This window comes from Pristiophorus japonicus, chromosome 9 (genome assembly GCF_044704955.1).
Source record: "Pristiophorus japonicus isolate sPriJap1 chromosome 9, sPriJap1.hap1, whole genome shotgun sequence".
NCBI lineage: Eukaryota > Metazoa > Chordata > Chondrichthyes > Pristiophoridae > Pristiophorus > Pristiophorus japonicus.
The window spans coordinates 4,716,227-4,735,825 of record NC_091985.1 but is presented as its reverse complement, the minus strand read 5'-3'; the positions used below and the strand labels follow the sequence as shown (position 1 = coordinate 4,735,825).

Sequence of the window (19,599 nt, the reverse complement as noted above, 5' to 3'; positions counted from 1 at the left end):
ATGAGGGACTTCAGTTACGGTGATAGACTGGAGAAGCTGGGATTGTTCTCCTTAGAAACATAGAATTTTATAGCACAGAAGAAGGCCATTTCAGCCCATCGTGTCTGCGCTGGCCAACAAATAGCCACACGACCCTCGGTCAGCAGCCCTGAAGGTTACATATCATCATCACAGGCAGTCCCTCGAGGTGAGGATGACTTGCTTCCACACCAAAAAAGGGATGAGTTCACAGATGTTTCAATGAAGGACCTAATATTCCAGATCCTGAACTACATCCTGAAGAGTGGAAGATGTCAGTGCGTGGATTTTTTTAATGTGTGGTGACTGTTGCACACCAGCCACCACACGGGCTTGACAGAGCTAGGTCTTGGTCCAGTGGCAAGGGTTAACCAGGACGACTGGAGACCAGCTCTGCTGCACGGACCTAGTGTGCTCACATATCGCAGTGTGGGCTGGGCCCGTGCTGCCCCTGGGCCCTCGCCTCTTCTGGGCCCCAAACTCTCGCCTCTTCTGGGCCGCGATTGTTCATAACCTATGAACAATGACGGAAAGGTAAAGAGCACCCAGCCCAACCAGTCCGCCCCACACAACTGTGACACCCCTTATACTGAAACATTCTACACTCCACCCCAACCGGAGCCATGTGATCTCCTGGAAGAGGCAAAAAAACAGGACAAAATCCAGGCCAATTGGGGAAAAAAATCTGTGAAAATTCCTCTCCGACCCATCCAGGTGATCGACACTAGTCCAGGAGATCACCCTGGCCATATTCGATTCCCTGCAGTACTTACCATCGTATCTGCACTGGCCAACAAAAGGTCATCCAGTCTAATCCCACTTACTAGCTCTAGGTCTGTAACCCTGCAGGTTACTGCACTTTAAGTGCCCATCCAAGCACTTTTTAAATGTGGTGAGGGTTTCTGCATCCACCACTCTTCCAGGCAGCGAGTTCCAGATCCCCACAACCCTCTGCGTAAAGAAGCCCCCCCTCAAATCCCCTCTAAACCTTCCATCAACCCCCTCGTAATAGACCCCTCCACCAATAGAAATAGGCCCTTGCTATCCACTACATCCAGGCCCCTCCATATTTTGTACACCTCAATGAGGTCTCCCTCAGTCTCCTCTTTTCCAAGGAGAACAAACCCAGCTGATCCAATCTGTCCTCATAGCTAAGTTTCTCCATTCCAGGCAGCATCCTAGTAAATCTCCTCTGCACCCTCTCTGGTCTAATCACGTCCTTCCTATAATACGGTGACCAGAACTGCACGCAGTACTCCAGCTGTGGCCTAACAAGAGTATTATACAATTTAAGCATAATCTCCCTGCTCTTGTATTCAATGCCTCGGCCAATAAAGGCAAGCATTCCGTATGCCTTCTTAACCACCTTATCCACCTCGCCTGCTACTTTCAGGGATCTGTGGACAAGCACTCCAAGGTCCCTTTATTCATCTGCACTTCTAAATGGCCTTTCCTTATTAGCCCTCCCAAAGTGCATCACCTCACACTTCTCCGAATTAAATTCCATTTGCCACTGCTCTGCCCACCTGACCAATAGATTGATATCCTCCTGCAGCCCCTGACTTTCCTCTTCATTATCAATCACACAGCCAATTTTAGTGTCACCTGAAAACTTCTTAATCATACTTCCTATATTCAAATCTAAATCGTTAATATATACCACAAAAAGCAAGGGACCCAGTACTGAGCCCTGTGGAACCCCACTGGAAATATCCTTCCAGTCACACAAACACCCATCAACCATTGCCCTTTGCTTCCTGCCTCTGAGCCAATTTTGGATCCAACTTGCCACTTTGCCCTGGATCCCATGGGCTTTAATCTTCGTGACCAGTCTACCATGTGGGACCTTATCAAAAGCCTTGCTAAAGTCCATATACACTACATCGTACGCACTGCCCTCATCGACCCTCCTGGTTACCTTCTTGAAAAATTTAATTAGGTTAGTCAAACATGATCTTCCCTTAACAAATTCATGCTGACTTTCCTTAATTAATCTTTGCCTTTCTAAATGTAGATTTATTCTGTCCTTCAGGATTTTTTCCAATAATTTTCCCACCACTGAGGTTAGGTTGACAGGCCTGTAATTACTCGGCCTATCCCTTTCTCCCTTCTTAAACAAGGATACTACATTAGCAGTCCTCCAATCCTCCAGCACCCTGCCCAAATCCAAAGAGGACTGGAAAATGATGGTCAAGGCCTCTGCTATTTCCTCTTTTGCTTCGCTCAACAGCCTGGGATACATTTCATCCGGGTCTGGTACTTAGCTACTTTCATAGCTGCTAAACCCCTTAATACTTCTTCTCTCACTGTTTATTTCATCTAGAATATCACACTCCACCTCGATAGCAGTATCTGCATTGCCCCTTTCCTTTGTGAAAACAGACGCAAAGTATTCGTTAAGAACCATATCAACCTCTTCCGCCTCTACACAAAGATTACCCTCATGGTCTCTAATAAGCCCTATCCTTTCATTAGTTATCCTCTTGCTCTTAATAAAAGTATAGAACATCTTTAGGTTTTCCTTGATTTTACTAGCCAAGAATTTTTCATGCTCTCTCTTGACATTACTAATATCCTTTTTAATTTTACCTCTTAGCTTTCTATATTCCTCTAAAGATTCTACAGTATTAAGCCATCAGTATATGACATAAGCATCCCTTTTTTTCTTTATCCTCCCCTGTAAGTCCCTAGACATCTAGGGGGTTCTAGAATTATTATTCCCACCCTTTTTCTTTAATGGCACATGTTTGGCCTGAGCCCTCCAGATCTCCTCCTTGACTGCCTCCCACTGTTCCGACACTGATTTACCCACAAATGGGTGTTTCCAGCCCTGTGGCCAAACCACTTCTCAACTGGAGCAGAGAAGACTGAGAGGAGATTTGATAGAGGTTTTTAAAATCATGAAATTGTAAATCAAGAAATAATGGAGGCTTGTTTAAAAAAAAAGGAATGACAATAATCACGTGCGATTTTAACCTCCACGTTGATTGGACAAAGCAAATTGGCCAGAGTAGCCTTGAGGAAGAGTTCATAGAGTGTATCCGGGATAGTTTCCTTGAACAGTACATTGAAGAACTGACCAGGGAGCAGGCTATCTTAGATCTAGTACTGTGTAATGAGACAGGATTAATAAATGATCTCGTAGTAAGGATCCTCTAGGAAAGAGTGATCATAGCATGGTTGAATTTCAAATTCAGTTGGAGGGTGAGAAAGTTGGATCACAAACCAGTGTCCGAAGCTTAAATAAAGAAGTCATCAAAGGTATTAGGGCAGAGTTGGCTAAAGTGGACTGGGAAAATAGATTAAAGTATGGGACGGTTGATGAGCATTTAAGGAGATATTTCATAACTCACAGCAAAAATATATCCCAATGAGAAGGAAAGACTAAGAGAAGGGATAACCATCCGTGGCTAACTAATGAAATAAGGGAGGGTATCAAATTTAAAACAAGGGCATACAATGTGGCCAAGCTTAGTGGGAGGCCAGAGGATTGGGAAACTTTTAAAAGCCAGCAAACAACGACTAAAAAATAATAGAGGGAAGATAGATTATGAACATAAACTAGCACAAAATATAAAAACAGATAGCAAGTGTTTCTATAGGTGCATAAAAAGGAAAAGAGTGGCTAAAGTAAATGTTGGTCCCCTGGAGGATGAGACCGGGGAATTAATAATGGAGAACAGGGAAATGGCAGAGACGTTGAACAAATATTTTGTACTTGTGCATGAAACACAAAATGTTAGTATGCAGGTAAACATAGAAACATAGAAAATAGGTGCAGGAGTAGGCCATTCGGCCCTTCGAGCCTGCACCGCCATTCAATAAGATCATGGCTGATCATGCAATTTCTGTACCCCATTCCTGCTTTCTCTCCATACCCCTTGATCCCTTTAGCCGTAAGGGCCATATCTAACTCCCTTTTGAATATATCTAACGAATTGGCCTCAACAACTTTCTGTGGTAGAGAATTCCACAGGTTCACAATTCTCTGAGTGAAGAAGTTTATCCTCATCTCGGTCCTAAATGGCTTACCCCTTATCCTTAGACTCTGACCCCTGGTTCTGGACTTCCCCAACATTAGGAACATTCTTCCTGCATCTAACCTGTTCAGTCCGTCAGAATGTTATATGTTTCTATGAGATCCCCTCTCATTCTTCTAAATTCCAATGAATATAAGCCTAGTCGATCCAGTCTTTCTTCATATGTCAGTCCAGCCATCCTGGGAATCAGTCTGGTGAACCTTTGCTGCACTCCCTCAATAGCAAGAACATCCTTCCTCAGATTAGGAGATCAAAACTGTACACAATACTCAAGGTGTGGTCTTGCCAAGGCCCTGCACAACTGCAGTAAGACCTCCCTGCTCCAATACTCAAATCCCCTTGCTATGAAGGCCAACATACCATTTGCTTTCTTTACTGTCTGCTGTACCTGCATGCCAACTTTCAATGACTGATGTACCATGACACCCAGGTCTCTTTGCACCTCCCCTTTTATTAATCTGTCACCATTCAGATAATCTGCCTTCCTGTTTTTGCCCCCAAAGTGGATAACCTCACATTTATCCACATTATACTGCATCTGCCATGCATTTGCCCATTCACCTAACCTGTCCAAGTCCCCCTGCAGCCTCCTAGCATCCTCCTCGCAGCTCGCACTGTCACCCAGATTAGTGTCATCTGCAAACTTGGAGATATTACATTCAATTCCTTTGTCTAAATCATTAATGTATATTGTAAATAGCTGGGGTCCCAGCACTGAACCCTGCGGTACCCCACGAGTCACTGCCTGCCATTTGTAAAAGGACCCGTTTATTCCCACTCTTTGCTTCCTGTCTGCCAACCAGTTCTCTATCCACGTCAATACAACATATAAGCCTAGTCGATCCAGTCTTTCTTCATGTGTCAGTTCTGCCATCCTGAGAATCAGTCTGGTGAACCTTCACTGCACTCCCTCAATAGCAAGAACGTCCTTCCTCAGATTAGGAGACCAAAACTGAACACACAATACTCAAGGTGTGGTCTCACCAAGGCCCTGTACAACTGCAGTAAGACCTCCCTGCTCCAATAATCAAATCCCCTAGCTATGAAGGCCAACATACCATATAACATATAAGCCCCCAACATCATGTGCCTTAATTTTGTACACTAATCTCTTGTGTGGGACCTTGTCAAAAGCCTTTTGAAAGTCCAAATACACCACATCCACTGGTTCTCCCTTATCCACTCTACTAGTTACATCCTCAAAAAACTCTGGAAGGTTTGTCAAGCATGATTTCCCTTTCATAAATCCATGCTGACTTGGACCGATCCTGTCACTGCTTTCCAAATGCGCTGCTATTAAATCTTTAATAATTGATTCCAGCATTTTTCCCACCACCAATGTCAGGCTAACCGGTCTATAATTGCCTGTTTTCTCTCTTCCTCCTTTTTAAAAAAAGTGATGTTACATTAGCTACCCTCCAGTCCATAGGAACTGATCCAGAGTCCATGGAATGTTGGAAAATGATCACCAATGCAGCTACTATTTCTAGGGCTACTTTCTTAAGTACTCTGGGATGCAGACTATCAGGCCCTGGGGATTTATCGGCCTTCAGTCCCTTCAATTTCCTTAACACCATTTCCTGATTAATAAGGATTTCCCTCAGTTCCCCCTTCTCGCTAGACCCTCGGTCCCCTAGTATTTTCGGGAGGTTATTTGTGTCTTCCTTCGTGAAGCTAGAATCAAAGTAAATGTTCAATTTGTCTGCCATTTTCTTGTTCCCCATTATGAATTCACCTGATTCTGACTGCAAGGGACCTACATTAGTCTTCACTAGTCAGCAAGTGATCAGGAAGGCGAATGGAATGTTGGCCTTCATTGCAAGGGGGATAGAGTATAAAAGCAGGGAAGTCCTGCTACAACTGTACAGGGTATTGGTGAGGCCACACCTGGAGTACTGCGTGCAGTTTTGGTCTCCTTATTTAAGGAAGAATATACTTGCATTGGAGGCAGTGCAGAGAAGGTTCACTCGGTTGATTCCAGAGATGAGGGGGTTGACTTATGAAGATAGGTTGAGCCTATACTCATTGGAGTTCAGAAGAATGAGAGATGATCTTATCGAAATATATAACATTGAATAAATTTAAGACAGAAATAGACAGTTTCTTGAGCGAAAAGGGGTTATGGGGAGCGGGCAGGGAAATGGAGTTGAGTCCATGATCAGATCAGTCATGATATGAATGGTGGCGCAGGTTCGAAGGGTCGTATGGACTAATCCTGTTCCTATTTCTTATGTCATATAATGAGGGGGATCGACAAGGTGGATGCAGAGAGTATATTTCAACTCATCGTGGAAAATAAAACTATGGGACATAATCTCAGAATAAGGGGCCGTCCATTTAAAACTGAGATGAGGAGGAATTTCTTCTGAGGGTTGTAAATCTGTGGAATTCTCTGCCTCAGAGCGCGGTGGAGGCTGGGACGTTGAATAAATCTAAGGCGGGGATGGACAGATTTTGGTTATGGGGAGCGGGCGGGGAAGTGGAGCTGAGTCCATGATCAGATCAGCCATGATCTTATTAAATGGCGGAGCAGGCTCGAGGGGCCAAATGGCCTACTCCTGCTCCTATTTATTAGTCTCTTATGTTCTTATGAGGAGTCTGGACAGAGTAGAGAGAGAGAGAAACTGTTCCCATTGGCAGAAGGGTCAGGAAGCAGAGGACACAGATTTAAGGAGATTGGCAGAAGAACCAAAGGCGACACGAGGACACATTTTTACGCAGCGAGTGGTTAGTATCTGGAACGCACGGCCTGAGAGGGTGGTGGAGGCAGACTCAATCGTGGCTTTCAAAAGGGGGTTTGGATAAGTAGCTGAAGGGAAACATTTGATGGGCTACGGGGAAAGGGCGAGGGAGTGGATCTAGCCGAGTGTCAGCAAGGGCTCGACGGGCCGAATGGCCTCATTCTGTACTGTAACCATTCTATGATTCTCTTCTGTTCTCTGAAAAACACTGCGGCCCCGAAAATCGCTTGAGGTTGCTGTTGGTCTCCCATCGGAAATCCTGTGGGCACACCCCCATCTGTTGGTGGTGGGTCCTGGGGATTCTGTCTACCTGGTACGGAGCAAACCCTCGGTCCATGTCTCCGCAAAAGCAAATGATGTCCAAGGGGTGGGGTCTCCCCGTGGCGGGAGTGGTGGGGGCGGGGGAGAGCAGAAGTGGTCAGCGCGGGGCGGAGGGGAGGGTGGGAGAGGTCGGCGGGGAGGGATGCGTGGGAGCGGTCAGTAGTCACTGGGGGTGGTACACCGAGCGGGATGGGGCACACCGACCTCTCCAAGGCCGGATGTGAGCCCCTCGCTCACCTGCCCTGGAACCCCGAGGGTGAGGATTTAAGGAAAGGCTGGCTGATGGGCCCGAGGGGTCGAGGCTGTGACCAGAGATGGGAGAGGGGCCCGCACCACCCTTCCCTGCCCCCACATGGGAGCGCGGCAAGGAGGCACCCAAAGTGACACCTGTCGCAGGAAGAGGAGCTGTCGCCCACCCCCCGAACCTCACCCACCCCCCGAACCTCACCCACCCCCCGAACCTCACCCACCCCCCGAACCTCACCCACCCCCCGAACCTCACCCACCCACCGACCCCCCAAAACCTCACCCACCCCCCGAACCTCACCCACCCCCCGAACCTCACCCACCCCCCGAACCTCACCCACCCCCCGAACCTCACCCACCCCCCGAACCTCACCCACCCCCCGAACCTCACCCACCCCCCGAACCTCACCCACCCCCCGAACCTCACCCACCCCCCGAACCTCACCCACCCCCCGAACCTCACCCACCCCCCGAACCTCACCCACCCCCCGAACCTCACCCACCCCCCCGAACCTCACCCACCCCCCGAACCTCACCCACCCCCCCGAACCTCACCCACCCCCCGACCCTCACCCACCCCCCGACCCTCACCCACCCCCCGAACCTCACCCACCCCCCAAACCTCACCGACCCTCCAAACCTCACCCACCCACTGACCTCCCCCCTCCAAACCTCACCCACCCACCGACCCACCGACCCCCCAAACCTCACCCACCCACCGACCCCCAAACCTCACCCACCCACCGACCCCCAAACCTCACCCACCCACTGACCTCCCCCCTCCAAACCTCACCCACCCACCGACCCACCGACCCCCCAAACCTCACCCACCCACCGACCCCCCGAACCTCACCCACCCACCGACCCCCAAACCTCACCCACCCACCGACCCCCAAACCTCACCCACCCACCGACCCCCCAAACCTCACCCACCCACCGACCCCCAAACCTCACCCACCCACTGACCCCCCCCAAACCTCACCCACCCACTGACCCCCCCCAAACCTCACCCACCCACTGACCCCCCCCAAACCTCACCCACCCACCGACCCCCAAACCTCACCCACCCACTGACCCCCCCCAAACCTCACCCACCCACTGACCCCCCCCAAACCTCACCCACCCACCGACCCCCCCAAACCTCACCCACCCACCGACCCCCCCAAACCTCACCCACCCACCGACCCCCAAACCTCACCCACCCACTGACCCCCCCCTCCAAACCTCACCCACCCACTGACCCCCCCCAAACCTCACCCACCCATCGACCCCCAAACCTCACCCACCCACTGACCCCCCCCCCAAACTCACCCACCCACTGACCCCCCCCTCCAAACCTCATCCACAGCCACCCCCCAAACCTCACCCACCCACTGATCCACCCCCCCTCCAAACCTCACCCACCCACTGACCCCCCCCCCTCCAAACCTCACCCACCCACTGACACCCCCAGCCACCCACCCCCCTCCAAACCTCACCCACCCACTGCCCCCCCCCCCCCCCCAAAACCTCTGCCAGCCTCACCCACACAATGCTGACAGCTTCATACTCTATGCACAGTGTCGCAGTTCTAGAGCAGAACAGTTTGTGTGGCTAATGAACATTGGTTTTGTTAGCTCTTCATTGGATGGAGAGAGTACAGGAAGATAGAGGGAGGACGGAGAGAGACGGGGGGAGTGTGGAGAGATGGCAGGAGGGGGGGGGCCGGGAGCGAGTTAGGGGGACGGGGAGAGAAGTGGGGGTGGGTGGCGGGGGAGGAGAAGGGGGGAGTCTGGGGAGAGTATGGGGGGGGATGGGGAGTACAGGGGTGGGGGGGGGGGTGGCGGGAGTATGGAGAGATGGGGGGGAGGGAGACAGAGGGACGGGTTGGGGGGGGGGGGGGCCGGGGAGAGAAGTGGGGTTGGGTGGTGGGGGAGGAGAAGGGGGGAGTCTGGGGAGAGTATGGGGGGGGGGATGGGGAGTACGGGGGGGGGGGGAGTATGGAGAGAAGGGGGTGAGGGAGACAGAGGGACGGGTTGGGGGGGGGCGGGGAGAGAAGTGGGGTTGGGTGGTGGGGGAGGAGAAGGGGAGAGTCTGGGGAGAGTATGGGGGGGGGGATGCGGAGTACGGGGGGGGGGGGGGGAGTATGGAGAGCTGGGGGGGGGGGTGACAAGGGGAATATGGAGAGATGGGCGGAGAGTCGGGGGAATGGGTGTCGTCCCGGTGGTGGGTGTAATGGGTGTTGTCCTGTAGATGAACTGTAAAGATAGCAGCTACTCTTGCATTGCTTGTTAAAACCATTTCAGGACTCAGTGAAGGTTTGTTGACTATCTGTGGCCCGCAGTGTGTCTGATCGACCAGGAAGGGGCCATCGTCACTGTTCCTTCTGTCTCAATCAGTGGAAAATGCAATCCCTGAAGAATCAATAAAAACAAGGACGCCCTTCGGTACTCGACTGGTTATTCAAACCCGATTCTCTTGTTTAGATCAAGTTGCTTTGCGAAGACGTATATTCTGATATTTCACCAACGTTTTCACTCTTCTCTTCCCCCCCCCAGGCTCCCAGTGACAGCAGCAAGTCACACAATGTAAGTCCTGTTTCAGTAAATGATATACTGTTCCAATCTGTGTTGCAGGTTTATTTAGCCATGGTCTTGGGTGGTTCCGCGGTGAGAGCTGGCTGTGTCCCTCTCGTTCCGATCTCTCTGCAGCTCGCTCTCCATACCCCGCGCTGGCTTAGCTTCTCCAGCGATTTACACCAACCTTTAAACTGCTGGCTTGGACCATTGTACCTCCTGCCTCTTTGTGCAACCCTGGTTTGGGCATCGATCAAATCAACAATTGTGATTTAAGAAATAAGTAATTAAACTACTGAGACTTCAGGAATAACATCATCATATTAATACTATTGTTAATTATCCGCGATTGCCTCCTCTTCTAAAGGCCTTGACCCCGCCCTAAGGCCCGCTGACCCCTGACCCCACACTGACCCTGCTCACAGAGGATTGGTTGCTGGGCTGTGGTGAGCACTGACTGCCCCTCGCTGGCCCGCGTGCAGGACGAGCCAACCACGTAGCCTGGGACAGGAGTCACGTGGAGACCAGACCAGACCAGGTCGGGCCGGCAAGGCCCATCCCTGAAGGCCGACCGTGAACCGGTTGGGATTTTGAGAGAGTCCAGCAGGTTTCTTGGCCATTTGTTTCTGGCCCCAGCCCACAAACGACCAGGTCAACGAATTCAGTTTTGTAAGATTAAAACCCCACTAACTACAGTGTATGTGCAATGAATGGAGAACCGATTGATTTGATTGACTGCTCTTCATTTGTGGGAAACCTTCAATGAAATGTTTTGGATTTTCCCATTTCTCCAGAGTTTTCCTCATCGCTTTTCTGTCAACTGGCATTGCCTCAGAAGACCAGCGAACATCTCATTGAATGGCGGAGCAGGCTCGAGGGGCTGAATGGGCCTCCTCCTGTTCCTGTGTAACAGACTCGAAGGGCTGAATGGGCCTCCTCCTGTTCCTGTGTAACAGGCTCGAGGGGCTGAATGGGCCTCCACCTGTTCCTGTGTAACAGGCTCGAGGGGCTGAATGGGCTCCTCCTGTTCCTGTGCAACAGACTCGAGGGGCTGAATGGGCCTCCTCCTGTTCCTAATGTAACAGGCTCGAGGGGCTGAATGGGCCTCCTCCTGTTCCTAATGTAACAGGCTCGAGGGGCTGAATGGGCCTCCTCCTGTTCCTGTGTAACGGGCTCGAGGGGCTGAATGGGCCTCCTCCTGTTCCTGTGTAACAGGCTCGAGGGGCTGAATGGGCCTCCTCCTGTTCCTGTGTAACAGGCTCGAGGGGCTGAATGGACCTCCTCCTGTTCCTGTGTAACAGGCTCGAGGGGCTGAATGGGCCTCCTCCTCTTCCTGTGTAACAGGCTCGAGGGGCTGAATGGGCCACCTCCTGTTCCTAATGTAACAGGCTCTAGGGACTGAATGGGCCTCCTCCTGTTCCTGTGTAACAGGCTCGAGGGGCTGAATGGGCCTCCTCCTGTTCCTGTGTAACAGGCTCGAGGGGCTGAATGGGCCTCCTCCTGCTCCTGTGTAACAGGCTCGAGGGGCTGAATGGGCTTCTCCTGTTCCTGTGTAACAGGCTCGAGGGGCTGAATGGGCCTCCTCCTGTTCCTGTGTAACAGGCTCGAGGGGCTGAATGGGCCTCCTCCTGTTCCTACGCTCCTTCCTATGACCCTACCTGATTTTCCTGTAGTCTGCATTTATTTTGTGCACTGTTCTCTTATACTTTTAATGATCTGATGCTTCCCTTCGTTTGTTCTTTACACTATAATTGTGTCCAATTTTACAATCACCACATGTCTCCCAATGAAATGTACAGAGGCCCGTGTACACAGGCTGGTGCTGAGGTTTGAGATTAGAGGGCCCAGGCACACACTTCTGGCAATGAAGCAGAGGCCTAGCAGCAGTAGAGGCCTGGAGTAGGAGTAGGAGTAGGGGCAGGTTTGAGAAGGATCAAAGTGCAGACAAAAGTTGTCAAATTCCTCGGGGGGAGAATTCTTAAAAATGTGTTCCTGGGATGTGGATGTCGCTGGCAAGGCCGTCATTTATTGCCCGTCCCTAATCGCCCTCGAGAAGGTGGTGGTGAGCCATCGGCTTGAACCACTCCAGGAGGAATCTCTTCTCTGAGGGTCGAGAATCTGTGGAATTCTCTGCCCCAGAGAGCTGTGGAGGCTGGGTCATTGAATATATTTAAGGCGGAGATTGACAGATTTTTCAGCGATAAGGGAGTCAAGGGTTATGGGGAGCGGGCGGGGAAGTTGAGTTGAGGCCAGGATCAGATCAGCCATGATATTGAATGGCGGAGCAGGCTCGAGGGGCCAAATGGCCCACTCCTGCTCCTATTTCTTATGTTCTTATGTTCCGTGTGGTGAAGGTGCTCCCACAGTGCTGTTAGGGAGGGAGTTCCAGGATTGTGACCCAGCGACGATGAAGGAACGGCCGATATATTTCCAAGTCAGGATGGTGTGTGACTGGGAGGGGAACGTGGAGGTGGTGGTGTTCCCATGCACCTGCTGCCCTTGTCCCTCTAGGTGGTAGAGGTCGCGGGTTTGGGAGGTGCTGCTGAAGAAGCCTTGGCGAGTTGCTGCAGTGCATCTTGTAGATGGTACACACTGCAGCCACGGTGCGCCGGTGGTGGAGGGAGTGAGTGTTGAAGGTGGTGGAGGGAGTGAGTGTTGAAGGTGGTGGATGGAGTGAGTGTTGAAGGTGGTGGAGGGAGTGAGTGTTGAAGGTGGTGGAGGGAGTGAGTGTTGAAGGTGGTGGAGGGAGGGAGTGTTGAAGGTGGTGGATGGAGTGAGTGTTGAAGGTGGTGGAGGGAGTGAGTGTTGAAGGTGGTGGAGGGAGGGAGTGTTGAAGGTGGTGGAGGGAGTGAGTGTTGAAGGTGGTGGAGGGAGTGAGTGTTGAAGGTGGTGGAGGGAGTGAGTGTTGAAGGTGGTGGAGGGAGTGAGTGTTGAAGGTGGTGGAGGGAGTGAGTGTTGAAGGTGGTGGAGGGAGTGAGTGTTGAAGGTGGTGGAGGGAGTGAGTGTTGAAGATGGTGGATGGGGGAAACGAAAGTGAAACAAGAATGGTTGTGGTTGCCAGAAACGGGTTTCCCAGTGATCCGATTGTTTGGTTTTGTGAAAAGTTCTCTCCAGGGAAAGGGCCGTTGGTGTATACCATTGCTCAGTTTACAGAAATCGTTGCATGTAAGTGGTTTTAATTGGCAGATTTTTGCAAACAGTGACATTTATTGGTTTTGATGGGTGTTTTAGTGAAGTTGATGAGGATTGGTTTAGTGTTTGATTGGTCCCATTTTTACAGGTAATACAATTTAATTGACAACCAATCAAAATGCACAACATGGTGCAAACTGTACAGATCCCAGACCCAGAAATGACTGCAGTAAACACACAACAGGTTGTGGAATCAGTATATTAACCACCCTGAAACCACCCACGTGACTGACTAAAAGCCAATGTTCCAGGTAACTGTCAGTCAGTCTCCCCACCCTGCACATTACCCGATCAGCCCATGTGTCAGTGGGCCAGGGGAGGGGGAGTGAGGGTGAATTATCAGTGCACTGCAGTGAAGGGGTCATTTAACGGACAGCCGCCCCAAGGAGAACAATTAATGAATTTAGCGATAGGACAGTGAACAAGTAGGGATTACATAGAAATCCAATGGGGAATTCAGGAGAAACTTCTTTACCCAGAGAGGGGTGAGAATGTGGAACTCGCTGCCACAGGGAGGGGTTGAGGTGAATAGTATCGATGTATTTAAGGGGAGGCTGGACAAGTATATGTGGGGAGAAGGGAATAGAGGGTTATGTCGATAGATTTAGATGAGGAAAGACAAGAGGAGGCTCGAGTGGAGCATAAACTTTGGCATGGACTGGTTAGGCCAAATGGCCTGTTTCTGTACCATATATCCCATGTCATGTAATGTAATGTAATCCTGTGTTGATAAATGTAGGAAGAGTCAACAAGTTTCTGATCTCTTCTATTTTTCAGGAGAATGACCAGGAGATTTTCTACAGTAAGTATCGCATTTGTAAATGAAAGTGCTTTGAGTTGATTTTGTGCAGTGGAACAATCTGGGTATCGCTTCGCGAATGTAACAATTCTATTTCAATGCAGACAGTTGTGAAAAGATTGAGACGTTGGGGGAAATTTTCACCGGAGCTGCTGCGTGGAAACAGGACAGTCAGTGCCTCCCAACTGGTGGGGAGAGCATTGTTTCAGCTCCTGATCCCAATCCCGCTCCTGCTTCCGATACTGCTCCTGATGCCACTCGGGATGTGTGCGTCGCTGGCGAGACCGGTATTTATTGCCCATCCCTAACTGCCCCTTGAGAAGGTGGTGGTGAGCCGCCTTCTTGAACCGCTGCAGTCCGTGTGGTGAAGGTGCTCCCACAGTGCTGTTAGGGAGGGAGTTCCAGGATTGTGACCCAGCGACGATGAAGGAACGGCCGATATATTTCCAAGTCAGGATGGTGTGTGACTTGGAGGGGAACTTGTGCCTTGCAGATGGTGGAAAGGCTTTGGGGAGTCAGGGGGTGAGACACTCGTCGCAGAATACCCAGCCTCTGACCTGCTCTTATGGCCACAGTATTTATGTGGCTGGTCCAGTTAAGTTTCTGCTCAATGGTGACCCCCAGGATGTTGATGGTGGGGGATTCGGCGAGGGTAATGTCGTTGAATGTCAAGGGCAGGTGGTTAGACTCTCGCTTGTTGGAGATAGTCATTACCTGGTACTTGTGTGGCACTAATGTTACTTGCCACTTATCAGCCCAAACCTGAATGTTGTCCAGGTCTTGCTGCATGCGGGCACGTACTGCTCCATTATCTGAGGAGTTGCGAATGGAACTGAACAGATTTAAACATGTATGTAAGTCCTGCAACTGTATACGAATGGAGGCAGACAGAAAGCTGGAAACTATAGACCAGTTAGCCCAACATCTGTTATTGGGGAAATGCTGGAGTCCATTATTAAGGAAGCAGTAGCAGGACATTTAGAAAATCATAATACAGTCAAGCAAATGGTTTATGAAAGGGAAATCATGTTTGACACATTTTCTGGACTTCTTTGAGGATGTAATGAGCAGGGTGGATAAGGGGGAACCAGTGGATGTGGTGTATTTGGATTTCCAGAAGGCATTCGATAATAAGATGCCACATAAAAGGTTACTGCACAAGATAAAAGCTCACGGGGTTGGGGGTAATATATTAGCATGGTTAGAGGATTGGCTAACGAACAGAAAAGAGAGAGTCGGGATAAATGGGTAATTTTCCGGCAAACAGTGACTAGTGGGGTGCCTCAGGGATCAATGCTGGGTCCTCAACTATTTACAATTTATATTAATGACTTGGATGAAGAGACCGAGTGTAATGTAGCCAAATTTGCTGATGATACAAAGATAATGTGGGAAAATGTGAGGTTATCCACTTTTGTAGGAAAAATAAAAGCAAATTAAAATGCTGAAGTACAGAGGGATCTGGGGTTCTTGTATAGGAAACACAAAAAGTTATCATGCAGGTTCAGCAAGTAATCAGGAAAGCGAATGGAATGTTGGCCTTTATTGTCAGGGGGATAGAGTATAAAAGCAGAGAAGTCCTGCTACAACTATACAGGGTATTGGTGAGGCCACACGTGGAGTACTGCGTACAGTTTTGGTCTCCGTATTTAAGGAAGGATAAACTTGCATTGGAGGCTGTTCAGAGAAGGTTCACTGGGTTGATTCCGGAGATGAGGGGGTTGCCCTTATGAAGAAAGGTTGAGCAGGTTGGGCCTCTACTCATTGGAGTTTAGAAGAATGAGAGGTGATCTTATTGAAACGTATACGATTCTGAGGGGACTTGACTGGGTAGATGCAGAGAGGATACTTCCCCTCGCAGGGGAATCTAGAACGAGGGGGCATCGTTTCAGAATAAGGGATTGTCCATTTTAAAACTGAGATGAGGAGAAATTTCTTCTCAGAGGGTTGTAAATCCATGGAATTCTCTGCCCCAGAGAGCTGTGAAGGCTGGGTCATTGAATATATTTAAGGCGGAGATAGACAGATTTTTGAGCGATAAGGTGGGAAAGGGTTATGGGGAGCGGGCAGGGAAGTGGAGCTGAGTCCATGATCAGATCAGCCATGATCTTATTAAATGGCGGAGCAGCTCAAGGGGTCAGGTGGCCAACTCCTGCTCCTATTTCTTATGTTCTCATGTTTACAGACATTGAGTAAGCACAGGCTTTCCTGCGCCACATCTTATAGTCATGTAACTAAACTACAACGCTGAGCAATGAACTTTTCTGTTAATTAGTGAAACTTTATTCTCTCCTTTTGTGCATCATGGAGTCAAACAGGTAAGCTGTTCAAAGTTTGGCATTTGTAATGAATATATATTTTTTAACTCTTTACTTTTGGAACTGGGTCTTACACCAGCACAGTGTGCTTCTAATTCTGGGAATCATCGAGTCATCAAAGTTTATGGCCCAGAAGGAGATTGTTCCACAGAAGGCACATTCGGCCCTTGGTGTCCGTGCCGGCCGACCAAGAGCTATCCAGCCTCATCCCACTTTCCAGCTCTCGGTCCGTAGCCCTGCAGGTTACGGCACTTCAAGTGCACATCCAAGTACTGTTTAAATGTGGTGAGGGTTTCTGCCTCTACCACCCTTTCAGGCCGTGAGTTCCAGACCCCCACCACCCTCTGGGTGAAGACATTTCTCCTCATATGTCCTCTAAACCTCCCCCCAATTACTTTAAAGCTATGTCCCCTGGTTATTGACCCCTCTGCCAAAGGAAATAGGTCCTTCCTGTCCACTCTATCCAAGCCCCTCATAATTTTATACACCACAAGTGTGAATCCAGCTGCGATCAATGGGTGATGTGTGCTGGCTGGGACAATGGTCACGGTTTCGGTGAGGTAAGCTCTTGGCCCGCTTGGTGAGGGGAGGGCACCAACAAACTCCTTCAAATAAAGCGCGTGGAGGAGGGCTGGGATTTGAGATCTTGCCCACGTGCAGGAGGGAAAGGAGTCAGAGTGACAGTGTACAGCAGTGCTGGCCATACCACACAGCGGCAGTGTGGGGGAAGCCGCCGGACAGTGTCCTGTTTAAAGGCGCTATGTAAATGAACATTGTTGTCGAAGCGTACTAACCACAATCCTTTCACTCTGATTTGAAGCTGAGTTCACCGGACCACCTGAAAAACCTCCGCGCAAGAATCTTCCGGTGAGTGCACAGCCCGAACACTCTCTCGTTCCCGCGCTGGCTGGGGCGCGGGCCGGAGAGTGAGTCTGGGGCGTGGGCCGGAGAGTGAGTCTGGGGCGCGGGACGGAGAGTGAGTCTGGGGCGCGGGCCGGAGAGTGAGTCTGGGGCGCGGGCCGGAGAGTGAGTCTGGGGCGCGGGCCGGAGAGTGAGTCTGGGGCGCGGGCCGGAGAGTGAGTCTGGGGCGCGGGCCGGAGAGTGAGTCTGGGGCGCGGGCCGGAGAGTGAGTCTGGGGCGCGGGCCGGAGAGTGAGTCTGGGGCGCGGGCCGGAGAGTGAGTCTGGGGCGCGGGCCGGAGAGTGAGTCTGGGGCGCGGGCCGGAGAGTGAGTCTGGGGCGCGGGCCGGAGAGTGAGTCTGGGGCGCGGGCCGGAGAGTGAGTCTGGGGCGCGGGCCGGAGAGTGAGTCTGGGGCGCGGGCCGGAGAGTGAGTCTGGGGCGCGGGCCGGAGAGTGAGTCTGGGGCGCGGGCCGGAGAGTGAGTCTGGGGCGCGGGCCGGAGAGTGAGTCTGGGGCGCGGGCCGGAGAGTGAGTCTGGGGCGCGGGCCGGAGAGTGAGTCTGGGGCGCGGGCCGGAGAGTGAGTCTGGGGCGCGGGCCGGAGAGTGAGTCTGGGGCGCGGGCCGGAGAGTGAGTCTGGGGCGCGGGCCGGAGAGTGAGTCTGGGGCGCGGGCCGGAGAGTGAGTCTGGGGCGCGGGCCGGAGAGTGAGTCTGGGGCGCGGGCCGGAGAGTGAGTCTGGGGCGCGGGCCGGAGAGTGAGTCTGGGGCGCGGGCCGGAGAGTGAGTCTGGGGCGCGGGCCGGAGAGTGAGTCTGGGGCGCGGGCCGGAGAGTGAGTCTGGGGCGCGGGCCGGAGAGTGAGTCTGGGGCGCGGGCCGGAGAGTGAGTCTGGGGCGCGGGCCGGAGAGTGAGTCTGGGGCGCGGGCCGGAGAGTGAGTCTGGGGCGCGGGCCGGAGAGTGAGTCTGGGGCGCGGGCCGGAGAGTGAGTCTGGGGCGCGGGCCGGAGAGTGAGTCTGGGGCGCGGGCCGGAGAGTGAGTCTGGGGCGCGGGCCGGAGAGTGAGTCTGGGGCGCGGGCCGGAGAGTGAGTCTGGGGCGCGGGCCGGAGAGTGAGTCTGGGGCGCGGGCCGGAGAGTGAGTCTGGGGCGCGGGCCGGAGAGTGAGTCTGGGGCGCGGGCCGGAGAGTGAGTCTGGGGCGCGGGCCGGAGAGTGAGTCTGGGGCGCGGGCCGGAGAGTGAGTCTGGGGCGCGGGCCGGAGAGTGAGTCTGGGGCGCGGGCCGGAGAGTGAGTCTGGGGCGCGGGCCGGAGAGTGAGTCTGGGGCGCGGGCCGGAGAGTGAGTCTGGGGCGCGGGCCGGAGAGTGAGTCTGGGTACGCGGGCCGGAGAGTGAGTCTGGGGCGCGGGCCGGACAGTGAGTCTGGGGCGCGGGCCGGACAGTGAGTCTGGGGCGCGGGCCGGAGAGTGAGTCTGGGGCGCGGGCCGGAGAGTGAGTCTGGGGCGCGGGCCGGAGAGTGAGTCTGGGGCGCGGGCCGGAGAGTGAGTCTGGGGCGCGGGCCGGAGAGTGAGTCTGGGGCGCGGGCCGGTTAGACTCATAGAAATTTACAGCACGGAAGGAGGTCATTTCGGCCCATGGTGTCCGCGCCGACCAAGAGCTCCCCAGCCCAATCCCACTTTCCAGCTCTCGGTCCGTAGCCCTGTAGGTTACGGCACTTCAAGGGCACATCCAGGTACTGTTTAAATGTGGTGAGGGTTTCTGCCTCTACCACCCTTTCAGGCCGTGAGTTCCAGACCCCCACCACCCTCTGGGTGAAGACATTTCCCCTCAAATTCCCTCTAAACCTCCCCCCAATTACTTTCAATCTCTGCCCCCTGGTTGTTGACCCCCCTGCTCAGGGAAAGAGGCCTGTCCTACCCACTCTATGATGATGCATGTTGGGCGCACCCAGATCTGAGCGTTGGGCAAAGTTGGCCATGGTGGTTTCTGTGGCCTGTCATAAAATAACAAAAAAAACATTCATTTCTATAGCGCCTTTCATGACCACCGGACGTTTCAAAGCACTTTACAGCCAATGAAGTACTTTTGGAGTGTAGTCATTGTTGGTAATGTAAGGAATCCAGCAGCCAATTTGCGCACAGCAAGCTCCCACAAACAGTACTGCCCCTCCGACAGTGCAGCACTCCCTCAGCACTGCCCCTCCGACAGTGCAGCTCTCCCTCAGTACTGCCCCTCCAACAGTGCAGCGCTCCCTCAGCACTGCCCCTCCGACAGTGCAGCGCTCCCTCAGTACTGCCCCTCCGACAGTGCAGCACTCTCTCAGCACTGCCCCTCTGATAGTGCAGCACTCCCTCAGTACTGCCCCTCCGACAGTGCAGCACTCCCTCAGTACTGCCCCTCCGACAGTGCAGCACTCTCTCAGCACTGCCCCTCTGATAGTGCAGCACTCCCTCAGTACTGCCCCTCCGACAGTGCAGCACTCC

The 19,599-nt window shown here is 52.4% G+C and overlaps 1 protein-coding gene across 3 annotated transcripts in view; it reads left to right on the top strand.

Annotated features, from left to right (window-relative positions):
* LOC139272919 (protein-tyrosine kinase 2-beta-like) overlaps positions 1-19,599 on the top strand; it is a 256,360-nt gene that overhangs the window by 212,768 nt on the left and 23,993 nt on the right. For all 3 annotated transcript variants that reach the window (XM_070889030.1, XM_070889028.1, XM_070889029.1), the window contains 3 exons: positions 9,904-9,933; positions 13,891-13,915; positions 17,051-17,097. In XM_070889030.1, the coding sequence (XP_070745131.1) occupies positions 9,904-9,933; positions 13,891-13,915; positions 17,051-17,097 (102 nt within the window). The remainder of the gene's footprint in view (positions 1-9,903; positions 9,934-13,890; positions 13,916-17,050; positions 17,098-19,599) is intronic.